At 49.5% G+C, this 23,599-nt stretch overlaps 1 protein-coding gene across 7 annotated transcripts in view; it reads left to right on the forward strand.

Annotated features, from left to right (window-relative positions):
- LOC133349435 (forkhead box protein P1-like) overlaps positions 1-23,599 on the forward strand; it is a 267,516-nt gene that overhangs the window by 150,045 nt on the left and 93,872 nt on the right. For all 7 annotated transcript variants that reach the window (XM_061562858.1, XM_061562865.1, XM_061562859.1 and 4 more), the window contains one exon: positions 6,017-6,109. In XM_061562858.1, the coding sequence (XP_061418842.1) occupies positions 6,017-6,109 (93 nt within the window). The remainder of the gene's footprint in view (positions 1-6,016; positions 6,110-23,599) is intronic.

Consider the following 23,599-nt stretch of genomic DNA (forward strand, 5'->3'; position numbering starts at 1 on the left):
TTGTTGACAAATGAGTTTTTTTTAAGTGTAGCAGTATTTGCCGCAGCATCACCAAATAAACTGCATAGTTTGTAAATATGTGTTGTGTTAAAGTCCGCATGTCACACTCTTACAATGACGGACTCACTTGACAAATATAAAGCGCGTGACACCATTTTACGCTTCATAATACCAATCGCTATGCATTATAGACTATAAACATGTGTTCTCACGGACATGAATCATTCGTCATTAATGCGGCATTCTAGCAGAACATTTCTAGTATACTGACGATTTCAGTAACGCTCCTTCTTTGGGGCAGAGAGAGAGAGACAGAGTGTGCAAGGAGACTCACTGACTCATCAGTTGATATTGGCGATTAAGCTCAGGATACATTTATAGAATTGCGTGCGTAGGAGTTGATGTTGTCCAGTTTGTTGATGTCATATGTATTCGGGCCAAGTCATCGCGACAACCAATAGAGGGCACTACCATTCACTTATTTCCTGACCCCCCCCCGCCCCCAATGAAATTGCGAATCATGGGGTGGACCTCCCCTCCTCTACTTTGCACTGCCGGTCCTGATGAAAAATGGGAAGTTTTGATTTGACACGTGAGTAAAACAGATGTATTAGTAGTTGGCATTGAGTGACCACACTCTGTGTGTTCAGTGATTTCATACCCAGCTGCAGATTATGGCTACGTCTTCACGTTTAGGTGCTTGGGTTTCTTGTCAACAGTTGGAACCTGGGGGCCCCATATCACTTAAAGCTGGCATTGATGACACGTTTGAGTTTACCGTTGCAGTACCATGGAAACACAGACGTAAGACACGTCCACAAGTCAAGATATTTGGTAAACAACCGCTTAAAACCTGACTTCATTGGTGCCAGGGAGGATTGTTCCATGCGGTCATCACTGGACGCCCTTGTGGTTGACATTTGTTGGACACTTGAGCCAGATGCTTGCCGCTTTTGGGATCCCCACCTCAATCTGGGGTTGCCACCTGTCCAGGTTTTCTGAGGATCACCCTCTCGTTGAGGTAGCTGCTGATGTCCTGGATTTTTTTTTAAAAGAAATCTTCCCGGGACATTAAAAAAGTCTGGAGGGGGGGGGGGGGGGGATTTTGTCAGTATTGTGTAATGTTATTTTTCTTTTTATGGTACGTCCTGGTGTTGTTGCAAATCAGTAGTGGCAACTCTTACCACATTCTGTGGGCAAACCGGTCACAAAGAGCAGGTCTCACCCATTTGGTCACGGAACCAAAATGTGCCCGGACTTGTTCCCTGGGAAAGTGTTGGACCCTTGTTTTTGTTAAATGTTCACGGTCCAAATGAACTGTCCAATTGTAAACAGTATCCCAATAAACAGTATACTAAATAAATAGTATGCCAATAGTGCACCACGTCGCCTTGTAAAGAGATCTGTGTGATTTTTAAGAGTGTCCTTTCGTAAAGATTTTATTTGAAACAAACAGGAACCGATTGTAAAAATAAATACATCTGTTTGTGATCGAACGGAGTTTTCCCATGCTTGCAGACTTTGTTTGGTGAAACGAGTGGGTGCAGCTTGTAAAAAAAGGATACTGCGCTCAGTACTTTTTAAACATTTTAAATAAACACGTGGGATTGCATGATGACGGAGTGGACGGAGGAACAGTTATTGTTGATGATGTCCTTTATCTACACTGGCAAATCCTCGTTGAATCTCCACACATTTTTAGAGGAGGGTCTTGCCACCTTGCAATGTTTGGCCATTCACAAGCAATGAGTGGCTTTGCACGCATCAAGGGAATATAAAAAAACTAATTAAGCAATAAGCCGCCTTTAAAACAAAACGAGTGCACAACTTAAGTAGGATGATGATGCGTTTGTGAAACAGTGCAACACAAGCCACTGGGAACGGTTTCCTTAATTCTCAAAATCCCAGTAAACAACTTAATAACAAAACTGTGTTTTTTTTCACACAGTTTACATTTTCACACGTTTCTCTTAATCTTGATGCGTTCCCTTTGGCCATGTCAGTGGGTGTGTTGTTTTCAAATGAAAATCATTCTGTGTGTGCGCGCGTGCGTTTGATCGAGTACACACATGCAGTAGTGTAGTGGTTAGCGCGCTGCGCTACGAACCCAGCGACCCGAGTTAGATTCCCGCTCACGGCCAACACCAGTGACAATTATCTGAACAGATTCTGGGGCTCCCCTAGGTCCACTCAGCCTCAAATATATACATGATGCAGTGTATAAACATCGCCACTCGGGAGACAAAGGCAGCCGGGCACGGTGCTGGCCAGCCACCCCCTCGTGTGCCGTGCCTCCTTCATAGCAACACTTGCCCCAGCAGTGTGTTCGACTATGCGGGGGATCTTTATCTTTTTTTGAGATAGAGATGCATTGACAGTTCTTTTGCACTTGATGGTGCCACCTAAATGTTCTTGTCAACTAATGTGCAAAGCCATACCTACCTGTGCACTTATTTATTCTTCGTCGTGTCAATTCAACCTTCCACAGCCTGCGCTAATATAAAAAGCAAGGCACGCTAAGAGTAACATAATTGAAACTGTAACCGTGCTTGATGCGTGTTTTATGACACATGCTCTCATTTTCAAATTTAGAACGTGGCTCATTCATCCGTTGCAAAACCTAAGCGCAGAAGAAAGACAGGGACACAGGGAGAAGATATTAGGGTGAGCTCACTAAAAATAAATCTGTTGAAATAAATACCCCCGTGGCATTTGTTGTGGCGAGTCAAGAGAGTTTGCCAGACACCAACAGGCAGATGAACAACCAAAGGCGCTGTTACGAGACACAGCGGACTGCATTGTTCCGTGTTTGCTCAGGACCCAGGGCTTAGCTGCAGGAACGCAAATTCCTAAACAAGCCGGGCGGGCGGGCGGTGGCTGGCCGGCAAAAAGAGGGTACGGGAGCTGCTGCGGCAGGAGCAGCTGCCGTTTAAAAATGTACCGTTCAACATTTCACGACGGCGACGCGGGACCGTGAGCAACCCTCGCTTTGGCGGTGTTGGGGGGGCCCGGCGGGTGTGGGACCCCCCCCCCCCCACCCAATCCCACACCGCGCTTTTACGAGGCGCGCGAGATTGACGCGGAGGCGTCGCCTGACCCAGCGTTGCGCGCCGCTCGCCACCCGTGTGTGTTTATCCGATCAGCTGTCACTTACCCCGCGCACGGCTCCTTGTTTGAGGGGAAATTGAGAAATTGCTCGCCGCCGCGTCGCCGGGGCGCAGCTGACAAACTGCCTCCCCGTGACTCGCGAGCAACCAACAAGCAAACGGACCCGGCGTCGTAACCCGTTCCTCACCCGCCGGTGCCGTTGCCGCAAGCGAAGCCCCGTTTGCAAGGTTTTTTTTTGCCACCTGTGCAGTTTCACCGTGCCATGTAAACGATGCGGGCACACGTGACACACGTCAGCGGGTCCGAGACATTCGGTAGACAACTGCTGTCACCCTGACTTCGTTGTTTGCCAGGCAGGATTGTTCCATGCGGTCATCATTGGCGGGCCTTTTGGTTGGCTTTTGTTTGACTCTTCAGCCAGATGCTCGCCGCTTTTTGGGATCCCGCCTCTCGCTCTTGCGGTTGCCACCTGTGCTGGCTTTTCCAGGATCGCCCTCTTTTTTACGTAGCTGTCCAGTAATCTGAGACTTCCCGGGACGTTAAGAGTCCCGAGAATTCTGTCAGTTGCGTCGAAATGCAGCATTCGAGACAATGCATTTACGCGTAGATCTCTGCTTCCTGGTATTGTGAGATATTCTTCTTCCCACGGTATGTCCTATTTTATTTGGACACAATCACCCTCAGGGGTGGCAACTCGAAGTGCGTTTTTTTTAAGTGTACGGAGGACCGCATCCGTGATGATTCCTCAGGACAAGTTTTAATTGTTCGGGGTAAACAGGAAATATTACAAACCTACAGCGGCATTTCTTCTTTGCCCGACGCCAGCCCTGGACTTGGGCACAGACGGCGAGCGACTTCGTTATAAATGGGGACAAAACAGATGAAACTAAGCTCAACGCCGATGGCCACGAGACATTCGGCTAAACGGAAACGCTATCGAGGCGGTGACCACGAGTGATTTAGGGAGAGGAAAGTCGAGGCAATTTCAGCAATTGCAGAAGTGAGATTGATTGCGACTGCCAAGCGTCGGGGCCAACGACTGCAGGCACAGGACGGCCTTGGTGCTTGGTTAGGTGGATGTTGTGTGATGATGATGATGACATTACGGAGCCATTAAATAGAGAGCCTCGCAACACCTGCCTTGGTTTGTTGTGGAAAGCGAGAAATCGTAGCTGCGAGTGATTCCTTGCGATTTTTCCTTTCCTTCGAAAAGTCCTGTGTGGAACAAAAAAAAACACTTGAATTAAGACACGGCAACAACGTACGCAGCCGGCCCGTGTTAAATGCCGACGTTGCCAATATCTCACCTGAGCCTGTAATTACCTGGGCAGGACCCCAATACCAGGATGTCATGAAGCTAACTTTGCTCAGAGGTGTGTCTGCTGTGCGTGAGTGTGCGGTTTCTTTTTTTTTGTCACACCACCTCTGGCAAGTTCTTTACCATTCATCTTTTTTTATATAAAAAAAACCCCGAGGATTAAGATGCAACTTTGGTGCCAGAAATACATACGTGTACATTTTAAATTGTCTCTCTGAAGTGAGAAGAGGGATAAAACAATGATCAGGGTTTTACAGTTGGATGTAGGTTTGACAGTTTGAAAGTTATTACTGTTATTACACAGCTTTCACGTTGTGCCGGCAATTAAGAGGTGGCGTGGAGAAATCTGTGAGATCCCCTGAATGTGCCCCCCCTGCCCCCCCCCTTGTTTCCACCTGGTTCGCAAAATGCACGTCCGTCACAACGGCGACAGTGGTGGGAACCCTTCACAGAGTGGCCCCGTGCCTGCTTGGCTGCTTTTGCCCTCGGTCAACAAGTGTTTGTGGCCGCCGTGATTATTATCGCAGATTTTTCGCGATGATGGATGAAAAGTGCCCGGTGGGCTCCCTCGCAGTGGCGACGGGCCCCACGGAGCGCGGGAGTTATTTATTTACTTACGTGTTCCACTTCGCAATTGCCCCCCATCCCAGGTGTGTCTCGTCGCTGTCAATATGAATAAAACATAAACCCATTTCCCCACCAATTAGCTCCGCTGGGCACACCTGACCGGGGAAATCTGGCAAACATGGGACGCTCTGCCGCCCCCCCCGCCCCCCCCCCACGTCCCCCCCCCCCCACCATCTCCCTCCCTCGTGGGTTCCTTGTGATGCCCGATGGCATTGGCCAGAGATCGCCATTTGACACATTTAATTCCCTGCGCGTCTGTACTTGTCTGTGTGTGTGTGACGATGTGTGTGTGTCTGTGGGGAGCAGTAATGTATAGTGGTTGATGCACTGAGCTATGGACATGGTGACCTGAGTTCGATTCTCAGCCACGTCTAACATCAGTGGTGATTATCTGGCTTGGTCCCAGGACTCCCCTTAAATGAGTACCTGGTGCGATGGGTAAACATCAGCACTGGGGGATAGATACGGCTGGTTGTGATGCTAGCCACAACAACCCCTTGTGTGCCATCCGGCCTTAATAGGCACTCCGTCATAACACTTGAAGCAACAGTCTATTGAAGGCTATACTGGGGTAGAGTATTTGTCTTTGTCTGTGTGTGTGGGGTGAACATTGACAATGTTAGAGCTATAGAATACAATCCCAACGATCTGGGATAGATTCCTGGCCACGCAAAACATCTATAGCATTTTGGTATTCAAACCTGTCATGGGCTTCTCCTGGGTCACCTCAACCTCAAATTAGCACCTAATTCAGTGTTGCAAACATTTGCATTGGGGTGGCTAGCATGTTAATAACCACACTGCTCCATCGTGCATCTTGGCAGCCTTAATAGATGCTCATTATTATCAACAACACTTGTCTGCAACAGCCTCTGAGCCTAAAGTTGGAATCTTTGTCTCTGTGCGCACGTGTGTGTGTGCCCGTGTGTGTATACGCGCGTGCGTGTGGCTACGCCAATGCAGGCACTGCAGGCGATGGCTCGGCAGTATCTCCTGCAGCACCAGGCCGCGTCACTCAAGCCACAGAAGGTCAACGACAAGCAGCCCTCCCTGCAGGTGAGCCCCCCCCCCCAATATAAAACCCCAACCCTCGGGGTCACTGGGCAGCCAAAGTCAATAGGCGGCTGGCTTTTTTGTGACACAGACTGTTGGGGAAAGTTTCTGTGAGCGAGCACCTATGAAGGTCGGCACGGCACACGAGGGGGTGGGTGGCCAACACCGCGCCCGGCCGCCTTAGTCTCCCCAGTGGCGATGTTTACACACCTACACCAGGTACTCATTTGAGGCCGAGTCGACCTAGGGGAAGCCCATGACCGGATCAGATAATCTGTCACTGGTGTTGGCCATGGGCAGAAATCGAACCCGGGTCGTCGGGTTCATAGCGCAGCGCGCTAACCGCGACACCACCGCACACACACACACACGTGCGCCTTAGTGCCACATGGGGCATGCACGCACGCGCGTGCGTGAGTGCGCGATTTGGGTCCGCAGGGCGATCGCGTGCCAAGGAGACGCGGCTGTGTTTTTGTGTCTTGAGCTGCTCTTTGCGCTCGGGCGCGGAAGGGCTCGGTTTGACGAGTCGCTCTTCGTGAATCGCCGCGCGTGCAAAAAACCCAAAAACACCACGCCGCCGCCGCCAGGAAGAGGGCTGCGACCGGTGGACTGCGGCGACGAAAGCGCAACGAGCGCCCAAGTAATCCTTTCTGTTTGTGATAATTGGCAAAAGTGTTGTAGATTTTGCAGTCAGCTCAAAGGCGGCGGTGGGTGAAGAGTCGAGATGCGTTCGCTCACGCTTGCCGAGGGAGCTTGTGCTGGGCGCTGCTATAATGGAGACAGAGGCCTCCCGAAGGGCCTTTCACAGACTGCTGGGGCAAGTGAAAAACTATTAGACTCTTTTTATTTTACCAGGTAAGGCCCACTGAGCTATGTAGCTCTTTTTTGTGGAAGCGACCTGGCCACAAATGATCGCCCAATGAAGTAGTAGCTTATCACTTGGAGATGTATAGTGGCAGCCAAATGCTGTTGATTCCACATGCGGAGGGGGAAAACACGGAGGACCCGGAGAAAAATGCACGCGACCATAGGGAGACACGCAAATTCCAAATATACAAGCGTCGGGGTTGGAATAGAACCCACAACCTCCTGTACACCAGGCGAGGTAGTTAATATCTCACCACCTCGGCGTCCAAGTGCTGTTGGTGAGCACCTGTTAAGGTTAGCACGGTGCACAGAGTTGTGGGCATTGCCGGCGTCACGCCTGGTCGCCTCCCCAGTGCTTATGTTCACGCACAGCACCAGGTACTCGTTTAGGGCTGAGTCGACATAGGGGCAGGTCCAAGACCGGTTCCCCTGTCACTCGCCACTACATACGTGCATACACATACGTGACTCACCGTGGAAAATAAATGACGTACTCATTGCACAATGAACTCATGCGCCGCTCTGCATAGATTACCAGTGCACTGCTGCCTGCACGGAAGGGTGGTCTCTTACGAATGGGATGATCTCCAACTCTGTCCGATCGTTATTGTGCAATCTATTGTCCAAATCCCTGTACCCTATCATCATCATCATCATCATCTGCCATTGTCTATCCACTGCTAGATGAATGCCCCCCTCACCTCCCCCCCCCGCCCACCATTGCCATTCCGTATGTTCCATCGCCGCTAAGACCCATGAACCCATCCAATAGCTCCGTCTTCACAGTGGGTCGTCATCTTTTGGGCGCATTCTCTCCTTCCATCACGCGTCACATCCATCCCGTCGCCGGGAAAAGTGTCGATGGTGCTGGCGGGAGATTACTTTATGAATTGCGTTCGTGCTTTCGAATGTATACTCCCTTCCATTTGTTTTAACGGTATTCCATTGTGAATCGAAGTAAGGGTGCCTTGCATGGCGGATCTAGGCCAGAAGGTGGCTGCAGATTAATTCAAATTTTTAATTTGACTTGACTCATCATCCATCGGCAGTCATCGTGTCCAGCGACGTAATCCTGTGCGAGCCCATTCACTTTTCTTATTTGTCAAAGACTATGCACCCTTTTTTTTGGTGTTTGTTCACTAATTCACCTATACCTTATGCCCTAAACAAGAGTGTGGCATATATAGTTTCACTTTATTGCATTGGAGACCCTAAGAGAGCAACGTTTTTAACGAGTTGCTGTGTCCAGGTGCAACGCCCACACTAAACGCGCTACAGTTTTTAGCTTAATGCAGGCTCCACGTAAAGCGTATAATTGCCTGCATTATTGCGGTCTAGTCGGGGTGGCTGGCTGTCTCAGGAAGCTAATGCTCTTGTCGGGGCACTGAGCCAACACTTCTGGGATTTTGGGTTCAAGCCTTGGGACGGGCACACTCAGAGATGCAAAGCTTTTGAGTTGCAATGGTGCTATGAACGCTTTTAAGCCCATCGGTTGAGTATTTTATTTTTGTTACGTGTATATATATATCGTTTCCTTTTTTGGTTTCCGGCCACCAATTTTAATCTCATTTCAACTGTGATTTTGGCGTTAACAGACTAAGCGTCCGTTTCGGTTCTCTCACCGAGCAGTTTGGGGGGCCCTTTTGTTTCGGAGAGAACGGGTCCATGGAAGTGTACGCCGTGGAGCTGCCCGAGTGGCCCAACGTGGGTGGCAGCACCTACCCCCGCCCACCACTCTGCCACCGAGAGTAATGTTCGTAGTCGCATGGCAGTCAAATTGATGGGTTCTAATTTTCAGAGCTGGAATTTAGCCTAATTAAGTGGAGAACAAGATTAAAAGTGGTGGCGGAGGGGAGGTTGTGTGTGTGCAGTCATTGGAGACTGGACTAAGGCCATCAACTCACTCAGCTTGAGAACCCAGTTTGATGAGAGGCATTTGAAATCTGGATTGCGAACCCAGAATCTCAGTGGTACCAGCTTAGCCACCTATCCCCCTTCTTCCCACTTTGCTGATTTTTTTATCAAAATAAAGCGAAATGCACACACGTTGTGCAAAATACCATCAGCACGAAGCAATGCTTGACCATTTTCATTGGCGCACCATGGAATACCGGATAGGAAGGTCATTGAGTTAGATGCTGGAAGAGATCACACAGCATGTCAGCATGGGAACCATTCCTGTGCAAAGGTAGCACGGCCACTTTGAGCTGCAGCAAGCAGAATCGCATCCTCTGCGGGCACGCAGGGTGATATACACACGAAAAATGAAAACCGTAAAGTACATCGCGGTTAGAAAACACCGAAAAAAATTCAATTGTTTGCAAATGAAGTACAAATAGCATGTTTAGTGGAATCTGTTTAACCCACATTAGTTCTCATTTAGCCACTTACACAGCGAGAGAAAGAGAAAAGCGAAAACCCGCTGCAACTAATTAATGTTAATTGATAGGGAGGGATGCCACAGAATGGAATTAATGACATTATTACCATCTGACAGCATTTAGTTGATTAAGATTTAAAAGGTCAGCTTTTATGAGGAATATTGATGGCACGCTGTTAATGATATCTGCTTGTGTGCTAACGACATCTTGCCCACAGACGCTTGCTAACGGCAGGCTAATGCCACCCGCACTCCTCGAACGCCGATTATCAACGCGAAACAGAGCCGCTGAAGCAACGTGCCAGGCGTGTGCACGACTTATTGAAGGCGTGGGTCTGGGCCGCTTGTTGAGAGGCAAACGCGGTTTTTCGTCGGGCGAACGCGAGCGCTCGGGCACCAACGGTTAAAAGCGGTCCTTCTTCGTCTTCTTCTTCGCGCGTGCGTTGCCCATACGGCGCCGCCGTCAGACTCCGCACGCAGTGGCCGGTTGACACCTCAAGTTTACTTCGTTTCGCCAGTTTGAGTTGCCGTTCTGGAGATCGGAAAGACGGTCTATCGATGATTGGTCGCCGGGTTTGATGTCATCAGTCGTGACTTATTACTTTACGGAATGGGCCGCGCGAAGGCTTCCATCTTCCACTCCAGCTGGGAACTCTATAGAGACCGGGATTAGTCTCATCCGTGACCTGGGGAATTAGTTCGCCAGTAGGGGGCGATGATTGCTTTGTGTATAATCCTAATTGAAACATTTGCAGGCAAATTGTTTAATTATGGAAAATTATGGGCTGTCATGTCGGCACACATTGGCCTACCCTTGCAAATGACATCAGGGGATCTTTAAAGTCCACTGTGGAGACGTGCGGTCCGTAGTAGTATGATGGTTCTAACACCTGCAGTATTAATCAGGGGGGCCACTGAATTTGAACCGCAAACCTCTGCAACGAGTGGCATACGCACTATCGCTAGGCTGTGCCACTGCCATTGAATCGGCTCGCCGTGTAGATTTGTGAAATTCCCATACCCACCGGGCTGCGATTTCACCAGGAGATGGAAGTACAGCAAGTAGGTTTGTGAACTCGTCTGCATGACACGGCTCAACCTCTTGTTGATCTCATACAGACTAAGATGCTGATCCTGCCCGTGTGATTTTGAGGCATTGGCGTTTTTTTTTGCATTTCATGATTATTAGGCTGGAATTGGGGGCTGGTTATAAAGTCAACAACCAGTACCCAGGGGGTGAATGCTTTGAACCGTGACATGGCCAGGGGATGGCAGGATAAGAATGGATTGAATCTATCTGCGTGGATATTTGAGTACTCTTCCCTATGGGTTTATCCAGGTTCTATTGGTATCCGCTTACAAACAATCTGTAATCGAATTGGCCATACATCCAAATGTAGGGCCCTCCTCCAAAAGAGTTGTGAGACTCCGCAAGGCTTTCCTGCGTACAAAAAAAGCCAAGTTATTATTATTGCTGTGCGTGGATTTATGGCGCAGTGGTTAGTGTACTGCGCTGTTAACCTGGTGACCCGAGTTCTATTCCCGTGCGTGGCTAACACCAGCGCTGAGTGATATCTCAAACGGCCCTGTGTGATCACCCCCCCCCCCTTTTTACAAACCCGTACTGACTGGTGTGGTGAAGTATAGTCAAACAACCCCCACAATTAACACGGAGATCTTCAAATAAAAGTGAGTTAAAAAGGTTGTAGGTGTTTATTTTTACACTATTATAAACTGCAGTGGCATTTAGCGTTCCCCTGTGTTTAATTGTATGTGGTCCGTATCAAGCTAATCGGAAAGAAAGGAAGAGGGGGTATGTTATTCCAATCTCCATCTCATCTGGTGCTCGGCGCTGGTTGAGCTGTGGCTAGATCTAATTTATTGAAAACATGCAAATTAATTTTCTTTTAGGCAAGCAAAGTTGCTGTCAGTGGCAGGTAATGTAGGTGTAATTACATACAACAAGCGCAAGAAAACCTGCTCCTGAATCTCTATTACAAAAACCGCTCTCATTCCATCACCTCCACCGGTGAGATCGTAACAAAAATGTTTTCGTCCAAAAGCGGTTGTCTGCCTTAGAGCGTTGTCTCAAATTAAACCCAAAAAAAACTCAGCCAGACAGATATTTAATGCAGATAATGCGCGCGCGCAAGTGTGCGCGTGCCACGCTCGCACGCACGCGCACGCGCGCGTTTTCGCACGTGAGGTTAAGTGTGCAGCCGGGAAATTGAGAGCGGGACGAGCGACCGATGTAAAGCGCATCGTGTCGGTTAGCGGCAGCAGCGGCGGCGGTGGTGGTGGTGGTGGTGGGGCGGTGGTGGTGGTGGTGGGGCGGGACGTTAGTCTCTCTGGGGACCCGGATTCTGTCCGCGGGTCGCGGGGTGAAAGTGACAAGAGAGCCCAGACAAAACACAGCGCCAAGCAGAGGAGACAGGAAGACATATCCGCGTCTGGTTGGGGCCTTGCGGGAGGGGGGGGGGGTTGCTCTTGGGCGGGGTGTCATTGTGTCGTTGGTTCTCTCCCGTGGGGGCCACTCATCTCCAGCGTCTGCCCCCGCTTGCCTGTGCCCCCCCCCTTCCACCCCCACAGCCTCACCCATCCCCAGCCCCCATGGGCCGTTCTTTACGCTCCTCCTACGCATCCTCCTCTCTCCACCCCAGCAACACTCGTCCACCGCCCCTCACCATCCAACAGCCCGTCACCCTGCTTTCACTTTCGTGCGTGCGTGCGCACATTGAGCGGTGGCGGTGATGGCTGGGGGGGTGGGGGGGGCTTTGCGTCGGACGCTCGGTGTGTCGTGTGGAGCACGGTGGTGCATGCGCGGTCACAGGCTCGCGGGCGCCTGCCGTGCGTGATTGCATCGAGCCGTGTTTGTCCGCAAGCCGCTCCGACAGGCAAATGCCTGAAAGCAATTCCACAGGAGAAACAGATGCCCAAAACAAACGTGAAAATTCATAACCCCTTACACTCCGGACATGATACATCTCGTGAGTGTGTTTTTTTTCCACCCCCAATTTCTTTTGTCAGTCATTGTGTGTACGCTTGCATATCAAACTGCCGGGGTCGTTTTTTTTTCTTCCAGCGGCAATGTTCAGATCTTGTTTCCAGCAGGCCTGAACCGGTTTTTTTTTGCTGTCGCTGCTGTCGCTTACCTTTCACTGTCATTACTTCAAGTGTTGCTCGAAATAATGGGACACATTCTTTTAAGTTCTATTGGACTGCCGTTCATGCTGTCAGAATCCGACAGAATGAATTGTCTAAGTCATAGAAAAATATTGCTATCATCTCCCATCCATGACTAACTCACATTAGGTAGAGTAACTGTTCACTTCCCCATTTTCTTAGGCCCTCTGTGATAAGCCATAATCCCTGCTATTTATCCACCAAAGGAAGCCTTAACTCTGGGCAAGGTGCAGTCCGGACATATCCTTTATGATCTTATTAATGCCGGCATTTAGGACAATGCCTGCACGTTGCTTGAAAAAATAGTAATGTAGCATTTCTGCATCACTGCTTTTAATTTTAAAAGTGCCTGTTATTAAAACATATTTTAGTACACCACCACGCGAATCGGATGTAGAGCATTATTTAGGGTCAGAGTTAAGGAATACAAAAAAATAAAATAAGTACCACCTCCTCCCCGCATATTTATCTATGCACGTAAAAAATTTAACCCTTTTATTTTTTATACAACCTGCACGGCCTTCTGGGAGTGCATAAAATAAGCAGTATTGGTTAAATCCAAGCAAACTCTGACCCTGTGTCGACATTCAGTGTCTCATTAGCAGTTAGGCTTGCTTGCACCATTGGTGGTGAACCACGCAATGTTTGGCAAGGACGTTTCCTGTAATACATTTGCTATTGCTTGTGTTGTGTATTAAATGGCAAAAGAGGTCTTTTTTGCGGCTGCTGCGGTTAATGCAGACATGATTCCTTGCAAAAGGTTTATGTTTGGTGTTTTAACATCTTAACACAACTGTTTTATTTCCAGAAAGGGTCAAACCTAGTATTATATTTTGATGCTGGCAAGGGAGGTCCCACGATGTAGCTGCTCACCTCGAACTCTCAATGTCCTGATAGTGCATCGTCTTTGTGCTGTTCGCCTTTTGGCGTCCTCTGGTCGAACACTGTTTGAGACGAGGCTCTAATAAAGAAAGCTGTCTCTGGTGTGGACTAATCGGTTTTAAAGACAATGCATCACATACTACCAGAGCATGTTTTCTTGTTTGCATGTTCACCACAAGTACATGTGGTTAATGCAGACATGATTGCTTGCAGAAGGTTTCTTGTTCGGTGTTTTAACATCTTAACACCGCTGGCGTTTTATTGCCAGAAAGGGTCAAACCTATTATTATATTTTGATGCTGGCAAGGGAGATCCCACGATGGCTGCTGTTGCTGTTTACAGCGCAGTCTCTCGGCCTTTTTGAGCAGATATGCTGTACGTCATCAAACTACTTAGCAGCGTTGTAAAGGTCAGAAAGTACTCGAGGCAGCTGTCGTGGCGCTGGCCTTTATCTGGAGATAGCAAAGGAGCTGTGTTGTTTCAGAGGGACAGGTCGGCTGTGCCTAAGCTTTATGAATAATGTGAACTTATCAGCAACGGCTATCTTCTTGCCATTGCATATAGATTTTCACGTGTTGGGGCAGGAGGGGGGGGGCGTGCATTGTGTGGAGTGAGGCTCACTGTGGATAAACAATAGCTTCCTTAGATTAAGGCTGGACTGAGCGGCCGTGGCCATTATTGACTCGTTTAATCGCAGGGAGGTTTTTTTTGGCGCTCATAACAGTAAGCATTAAAACAAAAACAATACAAAAAAACACAAAAGAGCCAGTGGCACCCTCTTTTGATAATGAAAATGTGAAAAATAGTTTTAAGGGGTCTCGAAGGTTCAGGATGTGCTTTTTAGCTTAAGCGATAAAATATGTGGAATGATAACACCCCCAGCTTTCATCAAATAAAACAACCGTGGGCTGGAATGTTAAACAAAACGAAAGACTCTGGGATGCTTTTCACCAGAGGCCTCTCCCAGCCATTCCTCCCTCTCTCTTTTTCGTTCTCTAAACATCGGCAGGAGCATGTATACTGGAGAATACCCGCATACACTGGACACACAATCACGTTTGGCCAAACATCCACTCTCTCAGGCATCTTCCCTGAGTGAAGCCCACAGTTGCTAAGCCCTAAACATCCAAACATCTCACACCCACACAGAGCTTGCTTTAAAAAAATAAATAAAAACATTTCACAGCCATGATTTCATTTTGTATAAGCACACACAAACACATGAGGTCACACTGTAATTAGGCGTAGTGGTTTTTTTTTTTATCATCGATACTGTAATGACGCCCTGCACAAGTTGACAGACGGGGGGGTGGAGGGGGGGCAGCGGTGGTGGTGGCGGCCTCCGCTTGCAGATGCAACTTCAGGAGAGCGAGGAGGACGAGGAGGAGGAGGAGGCTGGCTGTGTTGCACCAGCTGGGCGCCGAGAGGGCGGCGGCGGCGGCGGTGGCGGCGGCTTTAATAGTGGCCTCATTTCTGCGCATCCCTCGCCTGTCACCGGCGCGGGGCGTGATGCATGGGCCCGCTCCCGCAGTCGATACGGCGTTTACGCACACGGTTAACCTTGATGTCTTCCCACTCCCCGCGCGTTACGCTCCGTGCGCCCGCGTCCGCTTTTCGGAGAGGGAGCGAAAACCGATCGTCGCCCACCCACCCCACCCCCCCGTCGTGGGCAAAAAAAAATTGACACAATCCGCGACTCTGATATCATCGTCATCATCGTCGTCATCGTCGTCGTCATCGATTATTCATAAATGTTACGCCGTATAATGTTGCAGAGACGGCGGAATGATTTTTTTTTTACATCCGTGGAGGAAAGTGACAGAGAGAGCAGCCGCTCTCATGTCTTGTCATGGAACAAAAAAAGCCATCAAAGCCATTACTATGATATCATCATGATCATCGCCATTATCGCCATCATCATCATCCTTATGATTCTTTCCAAGTATAATGTAATGTTGTTGCAGAGACGGTAGGCACATTTGATTTGGAATTGACCATACGGTGAATGGCGTGGGCAAGCCAATAGTAATCATTATTCCAGTATCATCATCATCCTGGTCATCATCGTCGTGAGTTTTTACAAGTCGTCGATAACGTCGCGGAGGCATCGGATCGATTTCTGTTTGAATGTCCGCATGGGCTCGAGAGAGAGAGTGAATTCCTCCCGCACAAAAAAAGAAAAAATATCCCATTGAAAGCCTGGAAACGTTGCCGCGTCGCCACGGTTTATTACCGGATTTCCCGGTGCGGTGCGTAATCAGCCCAGCACATGATGGGGACACATTAGCCGTACAAGAGTCAATCTGTTTACAATTAACGCGGCGCCGATTTAAGCCGGGCCCCGGGTATTGACGAGGAGTACAAAGTGTGCCTTTTGTATAATTGTACGATCTTCGTGTCTCGTTAAGCTCGCTCAGATTTTGAGCCGTAAAGTGAGCGCACCTCAAATAAGTCACGCTTGCGATTAAGGACATTAATAAGTAGCAGCTTTAATTATTGCTACTCTATTTTTCCCGTGAATTTACGGCAAAATAGAGACCCTTGCTTTATGATCACCACCCGGTGGATCTCGCCGGTATCAGCTGAACGTCGCCCTTCTCTCGGTGAGCAAAACGCACGTGTACTTGATTGTTTATTTAATGTGCCGTTCATTCTTTCCTTCCTTTCTTGCTTCGCTGATCCCGTAGGTGACTGCCTCTTTTTTCTCCATTTGTTCATTAATGCTTAATGAGTAAAAATGTTCCCCTTGCCTGCATTCATTATCTATTGTTTTGCTCATTTGATTATTTACTTATTTAAAAAACAACAACATGACTACCATTTATAGGAGACCATTTAGCAGGCAGCGTGGCTATTATGGTGTGACCTGGCAAATGGTATAATGGAAGGCTACCTTGGCTTAAGAGGGCCTTGGATATTGAATGAACGACGACCCGGCTTCACTGTGGAAGGTCAGTGCTCTACTTGTGCCCATACAGATACAGTATAGTCATTGAAACGCACCGGGGTCACTTATAGCTTGCCAGCTCCGTACCCAAAGAAAAACACCTATTAGATCAGGACGCAAGGAGTGCCGTGCATTGTAATTAAGCAATACCGATTTGCAATTGCAGATATTGACATTGGCAATTACGTGGTCGAGAAGGACATTAGACAGTTGCGCTGTGGGGCATGTGCCGCTAAGATTGTTTGACGTAGGGAGGTGCTGCGGCCGAATTGATAAACAACCATCGCCTTCGCATCACGCGGTGCCGCTGGGGCTTTATTGCGTGGGGGCCACGCTTGGTCCGGCAGAGTCGTCCTCGTTGTCACGCGCGTTTGCCAAACGCGTTTTTTTTTCTCTCTCTCTCTGTCCGTGTTTACAAAGCGCGGCGTCTTTTTGGCGGACGACGGCGTGCGTCGTCGGCTGAGAAAGTTTTGGAAACGAGAGGTTACGGGGTGAATAAATAAATCACCGCCACCGCCGCCACCACCACAACAAGAGGGAGGGCTTCTTCTGAGTCGCTTGTGACTTTGTTGACTGCGCGTTACCCGTTGCCCCTCGACATGAAATCCCGCGGAAGAGAGAAAAAAAAAGAGTGACGTTTCTGCCACCCCTCTGATAGAAAGGCCCTCTTAGCTCTCGTGTGCGCCGACCGTCAGGGGTGCCTTTGTGCGCCGTCCGCTTGTCGTGTCAGCAGCCGCCTTACTCCCGCGCGCCCCACGGGTGCGTGTTTACACTGCTCCAGCCGTCTAAACCAACAAGCCCATCTTTCCTCATAAAAATTCAGCTCCAGGGAGACGATGAGGGAGAGAGAGAGAGAGAGAGCGAGAGCCTCCCGGTTGTGGCATGATGTATTTCTCTGCGGCTGAAAGTCGACTCGTCTTCACGCTTTGGACCAGTGGCTCTTTGTCTCGGACGGTGACTGTTGTGTTTGCAACTCTCTCTTTTTTTGGCTATACCCTCCGTCGCACCCCCGACCGCCTCCGCACGCGTGGTTTTGCATCGATCGCTGACAGTTCCTTTCCTCGGCCCCCCCGTCTCCGTCTCGTTTCCCCAGCAGCCTGCGCGTCTCGTCTCTCTCTCGTCGGTTTGTGTTCGCGCCGCAGCCACGCCGCGCCTTCTCGTCGCTTCGTGGTCGCGAAAGGCCCCCTGGGGAAGTTCTCGCGACTGATTTCAGCCGGGAGTTTCTTCGGAAATTCACCCCACGCAGGACTAAACGAGGGACTGCGCACACTTTTGGACAAAACACAAGAAAGGGAACATGCGGAGTGGAAATATTGCGTCAAATGGTGGATCCAGTTAAGCTTCTCCGTCTCGTAATTTTTTTAAAATAAACAATTTAAGTGATTACTTCATTGGAGTTAGGGTCTGATTGCGCCGAGTACAATTGCGTGATAAGTTCACTGCAAAGCAACAAACGCCAGCATGCGCACGAGGTGGCTTAGTGTTGGCATTGCACAGTATACTCTGTTCTAGCTAAAATGTCACCAAAATCACCCACAATGTGCCCGATCTCATCAGATCTCATCAGATCTCAGAAGCTAAGCAAAGACGAGCCTGCATAGTGCTTGCGCGGTGGTCAGCAGATGACAGTGCAACAAAATTGAACGTTGTTCTGTACTATACGCCCAAGTCTACGCTCCCAACGCTCACCATAGCCGACACTGATCAAATATCAAATAACTCCCCTACGACCCGCACACAGTGTAAAGAGAGTCTCATCTAACAGTAGATTGATTGGTGTAAGGGATGGACTGCACAACGTGTGTATAATGGTTGCACTGTTTGATAAAGAATTGAATGGTAGTGTAATAAAATGCCGATTTGGCAAGAATGAATGAATTAATGATTGAACCTTCCTTATTAATTATACAGCCACGCGTGTCTCCTTGGCATGGTAATTTGAAACAATCTACCCCTTCTTAGAACCAGTTCTGCATCTGGTTCACAATATTGACTCCATAATAACTCACCATTGCAAAATCTCCTAATTGTCATGGCTCGTAATCATTATCATCATCATCAGCCACAATGATGATGATGCTGATGATTGAGGGCAACACTAGACCGCATCCGTTCAAGTCATGACAGATGCAGATAATTGATGGAGAAATGGATAATAATAATAATGAAACATTCTCTGGTGAGCGACTGCGGTTGCCCGGAGCAAAACCATGGATCACAAAGTGACTCGGTGCCAGATTCACGAATACGACGGAGGCATCGTCACAGCGATGCACCGCCCCGCTACTCCGGGATGCAGTTCTCTGGCTCAACAACCTCGATGTCAAATCGTAGCTGTTGTTCTACGTGAACATCGGCCGTACGAAGAATACGGTAAGCCACGATTAATCCACTGCTGCATCGAGGTGTCCCCCGAGCCATCGCCGTCTCGCACAGTCCTGCGGCGTGACAATCCACCCAGCGCCTGCACGCGTAGCTCATTCTATTGCTCCAACTCCGTGGTGGTCGTCCTCTTTGGGTGTGTTCCTTCCGGTCCTGGGCTTGCCCTAGGTCGACTCAGCCTCAAAATGAGTACCCGGTGCAGTGTGTAAACATCGCGATTAGGGAGACGAAGGCGGGCGGGAGTGGTGTTGGCCACTCACCCCCTCGTGTGCCATGCCAGCCTTCATAGGTGATTGCAAACAGCACTTGCCACAAAAGTCCGTTAAGGCTATACGGGGAATCTTTGTCTTTGTCCCCTCATTTGGCTGCCCCTCTTCCTGCTACTTTAGTTGTGATCGCCGGCCTTCACCCCTTCTCGTGACATGTCGTATGTATGTTGAACTTATTTTGCAACGTACATCGTCAACCGTGCCAATCAGAGGTGTCCTGCCCAAGGCCACTCGCTGGTCCAAGCAGTCAATTAGAGGTCTCTAACTTTGGCCACGCGCTCTGCTCCCACCTGTTCCTCTATCTCGAGCTCAGTGTCGTTCGCGAGCGTATATCTCCCAACGCTTCTTGGTGCGATTTTAAGCCTCGCTTGCACCATTTGTTTGTCAGTCTCCATGCGTCTTCTCAATGTGCTCGAGTACAAATCCTGGTTGTGAGTTCGCTCGGCTCACCATCACTCCGGGGGTTCATAAAACAAGCGTTGTTTTTTTGTTGTTGCGGGGAAGATCCCCAATGCTCTGCCGTGTGGAGAGAAATCGCCCCTTGCGATTGGAATGTGGAATTTCCACCACTCGCTCGGTGACGACTGCAAACCGGGCGGGACGAGCACCACCTTGAATGCTCAAATCGAGCACGACACCGCTCTTGACGCACACGGCCGAATGTCAACGCGTCGGGTTTTTTTTCTCTCTCTCTCTCCATAAAACGGACTGTAGGTTTCCATACAAAAAAACAATAACCTGCACTCAGACGACTTGGTTTTTTTGGGGGGCAGGAGGGGGGGTGTGGGGGGCGCCACGATCCACTCGAGGGTGGCCACGTTGTCGCACGCGTCGCGTGACATTAACACAACCGGGGGTCAGGATGGTGCCAGGATCGGGTGTTCTACCGAGCCCTGTGCGCGGCGTGCCTCTGTTCTCCTGCCCGTGCCGCAGCGAGAACATTTCCATTCTTGGGCTCTCGCGCTGTGCCCAACCCTGCGGTATAAATAGTCCACGTGCGTGGTGACTTCAATGTTTTTTACGACATTTTAGTTTGTTTCCTATTTTAGGACAGTCGTTCGAGAATGTGTCTAATTTGCCCCCTCCTCATTTTGTTCAACTTAGGAATATATTAATTTTTTATTACTCGAGAATGCAGCGCGCGCACGTGTGTGTGTGACGTGTATATGTATATTATGTGTACATTATACATAGCAGTCTCCCACAGTGCACAATGGACTGTATGTTACAAAACACCTCTGCCAGTGATTCCGATTAAGATTCCCGCCCGCCTGCCCGCAAATTGACCCGTTAACATTTGCGTATTGTTACGGAACGGTGCACATTTAAGGTTGATCGTTTTGTAAACGACCGAGAAGGTGCGAGCGCGTCTGCTGCTGCTGCTGCTGCGGTCGTTGTCGTGAGAATCGAAGAAGAAAAAAACACAACAACAACAAAGCGACGGCGAAGATGGAGATGACAATGATGAGAAAACTGCTCCGGATTTGTGTTGTTTTTAAAGTGTCCCCTCGGTGTGGCGAGAGCTTTTCATTTCCATCAGCAACAACAATGTGGTGTCATCCGGGTTGGTGGTGCATCCCGGATAAAAGGGGGGGCGGGGGGGCAGCTTTGTGATTCCCCCCCGTCCCCCCCTCCCCCCCTCCCCCCCTCCCCCCCTGTTTACCCAACGACAGGCCTCTCTGTTGACCAAAGCCAGAGTGATAAGGCCAGTACAGGAATCCCATTGTCGTGTTAAGGAATGCTTTGTTTCGCTCACAAGCGCCCTCCACGACCCAGCCACCCACCCACCACCGCAACCCCAACAACACCCGCGTGCGCCCCCCCCTCCCCTCCCGCCCCGCTCCGTCAAGCCCTCGCAGCTCCGTTTGTTTATTTATGCGAGTCGTGATTAGAGAGCGGACCCGACCAATTGCGCCGCAGCCGTGGCTCCGGGTCCGTTTGCTCGTCTCAGCGTCTCTCCCCCCCCCACACACACACACCACCACCACCACCCCCCGGGGCAAGCAGCGAGCATCGTGAGCGGGCCGGTCGCTCTGCGCTCCTCTCATCCCACCGCCGACTCCGCTACGGAGCGGCAGCCTTCGCCACCGCTGCCGCTGTCCTTGTTGTGTGTCAAGTGGCTCCTCTGTCGCCTCGTGCTCGCTGAGCTGAGCTGGGGTGGAGGGGCGACGCGGGCGGAGGGGGGGGTCGCGACACCAGAAGACGACGAGGAAGGGGGGGGGGTGAGATTTTTTTTTTCCTGAAGGAGAGGAGGAGGAGGAGGGAGAGAGGAAGCTCAAAGGAGCGTCGCTTTCCCTGTTTTTACTCCATCAAGAGAACCCGCCGTGTCAGGTCTGTCCCGGTGATTGATTTCCTCGCTACCTTTTGGATATCTCCTTGCAAGCCTAAAACGCTGACATTTTAATTAGTCGATGTTTCGCCGCGGCGTGGGACCAGGGTTGGTGCGATAACGAGTTTGGGGAGAAGGTTGGAAGCAGGGACGGGGGGGGGGGGCAGAGAGAGAGAGGGAGTGTAAGGAGGTTGTCTGTGTTTCTCTCATTTCGGTTTTTGCATTGCGCTGTGTGTTGGCGTCGTCCGCAGGCATCGGTTACGTTTTCGAGTGATGTTCTCGCCGTAAAACAAAATGACAAAAAAATGCCTTGTAATTGAATCACACGAACGGTTGTACAGGTCGCGCTCCGAGTGTGTTTCTTTTTTTTACAATCGCGTTTAATTTGTCGAGAGAGGTGAGAACAGGTGTGCACGACGCGAAGTGGAACGTCGGGTCAAACTTGGCATTTTAAAAAAATATTTCTGTTTTGGTACGGACTTAAAAAATGTGAAGAAAGAGTCTTTAAAAACTTTTTTTGCAGATATCGGCGGTCCGTAATACACGAGTTATTTTTTTAGTCTTCTTACGATTAAATATTTTTCAAAGGAGGAACAAAGTTTGTTTCTGCTGTTGCTCTAGCTCGTCGGAGAACAGACGTCCCATTCGCATGTCTCGCAAAATTCAAGGCGACGCATTCCATTGAACTTTTCTCCTTATTTTTCACATATAAAAATAAAAACCCCCTCCGTCCTTTTCATTTCATTTAAGAACATTCAAAGTTTTTCATCGGAACCGCGTTTTTAAACGAAGCAAAACATTTGCCTGCGACGTGGCTGGACCCCGCAAATCTTGCGCGTTTGAACGACGGTGCTTAGGCGGCAACCGTGATGAGTCGTGGGCGTTAGGAGGTCCGTCCCCCCCCTCCCCGAACGCCAGCAGGGGAGAGTTGCTCTCAGGGACGCCTCTCTCCCCAAGACGCATTAAAATCAAAGAAATGTGCTCGCAGTGGGGCTCGCAGCGGCCGCGTCCGTCCGCTTATCACTGCGCGCCGAGTTATTATCTTTTAAAACTAATGATGGCTGCTGAGTTTAATGAAAAACGGTGTAATGGAATTTGAGAGGAAGTTTTTTTTTTTTTAAACAACGCTAAAAAATTTTTTTTTTGCTGCCTTTCTCGGAAGCCGTTTCGGATCGGCCCTTTGGCACGTGCTCGATTGCCGCATTACCTCCTTCTTTCACGGAGCGTTAAGTTTTGAAATAATGCAATTTTTTCCGCACACCTCTCCCCCCTCCCCCCACCCCTTCCCCCCCCCCCCCACCCTGCTGAAATTATTGTCCTCCGAGATAATGTTTTATAAGACAGTATATTACGGCGTATCGTTTGTTCACGTTTTACGCAAAGGTTATCTGTCCTTGTGGCTGGAGTTCTCGTAAGGTCGTGTTGGTGGCGACGTTCCATTGGCATAAATCAGCGCGAGTGCCGGCTGGGCTCGAGCATTGTTCGGCTAAACAGTTCACATCAAAGGGCCTCGCAGTGTTGAGAGGGAATTGACGGTGCGCTTCTTATGCTTAAGTGCCGCGCTGAATGTCTCTTAAAGTCGCCGATATCAAATGGAGTCATTCCGTCGAGAGTGGAACCTGTGACCTCATCAGAGGGGGCTGATTCTCAGGTTTCTGGGGGCTGAAAGCCGCAGCTCTTAGATGTTCGTTTGAGAGAGAGGTGGCCGCGTGATTCCCGTAGAAAATATTATAAATTAGTGACTTTTTAACAAATACAGCAATTAGGCCTGTGTATAAATATGTCCGGTTGTATATGAGTTCGAGCTACTCGTCACATTCATAGAATTATATTTGAAAACTGAAATTAATGATTTTCAGACATTTGTCAGTTAATTGCTTGAAGGCATATGCCGCGTCGGTTGTGGGGGGTTGTTTGACCATATTTCACCATACCGGGGGTCAGCCAGGACCATTCAAAATATCACAGAGCGGTGTGCTAACCAGTGTGCCACCGCTCCACACATTAAGTGATTTTACTTACGTGTAATTATCCTTCAGTTTATTCATAATTAGTCCGAGGATTAGTCCGCACCTCCGATAAGCACGGTTGGCTACGTACGGTGCGAACAAAGTTCAACAAGGACGGATGACGATTATCTGAACAGTTCCTGGGCCTTCCCCGAGGTTGACTCAACCTCAAATGAGTACCTGGCGTAGCGTGTAAACATCGCCACTATGGTGCTGGCCAACCATCCCCCCCTCGTATACCGCGC

The sequence above is a fragment of the Lethenteron reissneri genome, chromosome 30, assembly GCF_015708825.2.
Source record: "Lethenteron reissneri isolate LAM-NWPU_2019-01 chromosome 30, ASM1570882v1, whole genome shotgun sequence".
Lineage (NCBI taxonomy): Eukaryota > Metazoa > Chordata > Hyperoartia > Petromyzontiformes > Petromyzontidae > Lethenteron > Lethenteron reissneri.